General features: G+C 54.0%; 1 protein-coding gene across 1 annotated transcript; it reads left to right on the top strand.

Annotated features, from left to right (window-relative positions):
• The first annotated feature begins 773 nt into the window (after positions 1-773).
• LOC144702944 (uncharacterized) lies at positions 774-2,515 on the top strand. The gene is made up of 3 exons (XM_078574973.1): positions 774-1,098; positions 1,447-1,643; positions 2,117-2,515. The coding sequence occupies exons 1-3, from the start codon at positions 774-776 to the stop codon at positions 2,513-2,515; spliced, it is 921 nt and encodes a 306-aa protein (XP_078431099.1).
• Positions 2,516-3,116: the final 601 nt, after the last annotated feature.

Raw genomic sequence — 3,116 nt, 5'->3', positions numbered from 1 at the left:
GCCAGTGATGCCAAGCAGGATCATATCGATGGAGCGGACATAACGCAAGAGGACCACTACCATGGAGACGAGGACTACGCCCTCGAGTATGAGGAGCCCGATGGTCAGATCGGATATATACAGATCATTGAGGCACAAGGGACCGCTCCCGTGGCAGGTCGTGCATCCACCCGTCGTTGGCTAACATCGCCGTCAACACGCCCGGCACTAGTAGAGCTCGACCATCTCTGCGGGTTACCACTCCCGCTAGGACGCCCCCGGCTGCGCCTCAGCCGGCGCCGTTCGTTGATGCGGCCCTCCGTACCTCGATCTTCTACATGTACGTCAAGATCAATGGCAAGGCGTGCAAGTTGACCGTGGATAATGGGAGTTGCATCAACGCCATTTTCGATACGATGGTCACTGGATTAGGGTTGACAGCGATAGAGCACCCCACTCCGTATGACGTCTCATGGATCGACGCTTCTTCACTATCCGTGAAGCGTCAATGCCGCGTCCCACTAAAGGTGAGCACCTATGCCGAGGACGTCCTCTACGATGTACTACCCATGAAGGTGGGTAGCATCATCTTAGGCCGCCCATGGTTGTATGATCATGACATCACCTTGACCAGACGTGCGAACACCTGTTCGTTCACGTATCAGGGACAACAGGTTACATGGCACCCTTATGTTGTGAAGCCGGCGAACAAGCCGGCCGCGATGAAACCCGTAAGGTTGATGGTCGTTAGAGGACCCTTATTCGCCCGTGACCTGGGATGAGAGGGAGACGACATGCCCTTGTGTCTCGCCATCACCCTTGACGTCCCCGCCGACCCCATGGTTGCCCCTCATTTACCCGAGGAAGAGGCTCGCATATCGGAGTTTGGAGATGTCTTCCCGGATGAGCTACCAAGTGGGTTGCCCCCGATGCGGTACATACAGCACACAATCGACTTGATACCCGGTGCATCGCTACCGAACCTACTGCACTATCGCATGGAGCCGTCGAAGTACGAGGAGCTACTACGGCAGGTCAGGGAGCTCTTGGAGAAGGGCTTTATCCAGGAGAGCCTGAGCCCCTGTGCGGTGCCAGCTTTCTTAGCGCCGAAGAAGGATGGCACGTGGCGTATGTGCTGCGATAGTCGTGCATTCAACAAGATAACGGTCAAGTACCGTTTTCCCATTTCCCGGGTCCACGACTTATTCGACATGATGGCAGGATCAACTATCTTCTCCAAGATAGATCTGAGGAGCGGATACCATCAAGTTCGGATTCGTCCCGGCGACGAATGGAAGACCGCCTTTAAGATAAAGGACAGTTTATATGAGCGGAGAATCATGCCATTCGACCTCTCCAATGCGCCTAGTACTTTCCAGCGCCTCATGAATGAGGTAGTGCACGCGTTCATCAGGAAGTTCGTAGTCTTCTACTTTGACGATATCCTCGTCTATAGTTGATCCATAGACGAGCACCTAGACCATCTCCGACAGGTTTGCATAGTCCTACGGCATGAGCAGCTCTACGCCCATCCAAAGAAGTGCAGCTTCCTCACCTCGGAGGTTGCCTTCCTTGAATTCATCATCTCGGGGCAGGGCGTCGCCGCCGACCCGGAGAAGGTCCGGGCCATCACGTCGTGGCCGACACCGGCCAATATGCACGATGTTAGGAGCTTCATAGGTCTTCGACCTTCTATAGGCGATTCATACGGAACTTTAGTTCCGTTACGACACCCATCACCGACTGCCTCAAGGAGGAGTCGTTCGCTTGGACACCGGCAGCAGAACGAGCTTTCCAACAGATAAAGCTCATGATTACCCAGGCGTCAGTACTACGCCTTCTCAATTTCAGGAAGGTATTCGAGGTCACATGCGATGCCTCGGGCATCGGTATCAGAGGCGTCCTCAGCCAGGAGGGCCGCCCAGTCGAGTTCTTCAGCGAGAAGCTGAACGACACCAAGCTACGATACTCCACATACGACAAGGAGTTCTATGCCGTCATACAGGCCTTACGTCATTGGCGACATTACCTCCTATCTTCGGAGTTCATGCTCTTCTCGGACCATGAGGTGCTCAAGTATTTGCACTCACAGCAGAAATTGAGCGATCGACGCGCCAGGTGGGTTGAGTACCTATAGGACTACACGTTCGTTATCAAGCACAAGAAGGGCAAGGATAACGTCGTCGCCGACACCCTTAGTAGGAGAGCCCACGTGCTGAACATCATGAAGGTGACAGTCCTAGGGTTTGAGACCGTCCGAGAGGGGTACGACAGCTGCCCAGACTTCAGCCCTATCATCGCCGAGGTCCGACGAGGCCCGTCCCCGGACTATAAGGACTACGTCCTCACTAATGGATATATGTTCTATAAGAACAGATTATGCGTGCCCCGCACGTCATTGCGTGACTTCCTCACCTGGGAATGTCACGGCGAAGGCCTTAGCAGTCATTTCGGCCGCGACAAGACCATCGTAGTCGTAGAATACCAGTTCTACTGGCCTTCTTTGAAGCGCGATGTCAGCAACATAGTTGCCTAGTGCCGTGTATGTGCCTTGGCCAAGCAGGTCAAGAAGAGCGCCGGATTGTATACCCCACTACCGACGCCCAAGCGTTCGTGGGATGACGTGAGTATGGACTTTGTCCTGGGATTGCCTCGGACGGCGAGGCACCACGACTCCATCATGGTAGTCGTAGATAGGTTTTCAAAGATGGCCCACTTCGTGCCTTGCACGAAGAAGTCAGACGCCGTGAAGGTCGCCCAACTCTTCTTTAGAGAGATTATTTGTCTTCACGGCCTGCCATCCTCGATCGTGTCCGATCATGATGTACGCTTCACAAGTTACTTTTGGAGGACTTTGTGGAGCCTTTTGGGCACGAAGCTCAAATTCTCGACTACCTACCACCAGCAGACCGAAGGTCAACTTGAGGTATTCAATCGGAGTTTGGGCAACCTTCTACGTTCCCTAGTTGGCGAACACCTCACGTCGTGGGATCTTATCATACCACGCGCTAAGTTCGCATACAACTCCTCGGTGAACCGTACCACCGGGTTGAGCCCCTTTGAGATCGCCTACGGCCAGGCACCCCATAGATCCGCATGTTAGGGTTTCCGAAGACGGCATTGCATTTGCCCAACAT

The sequence above is a fragment of the Wolffia australiana genome, chromosome 5 (assembly GCF_029677425.1).
Source record: "Wolffia australiana isolate 7733 chromosome 5, ASM2967742v1".
NCBI classification, from domain to species: Eukaryota; Viridiplantae; Streptophyta; class Magnoliopsida; order Alismatales; family Araceae; genus Wolffia; species Wolffia australiana.
This window is presented reverse-complemented; position numbering and strand designations above follow the sequence as displayed.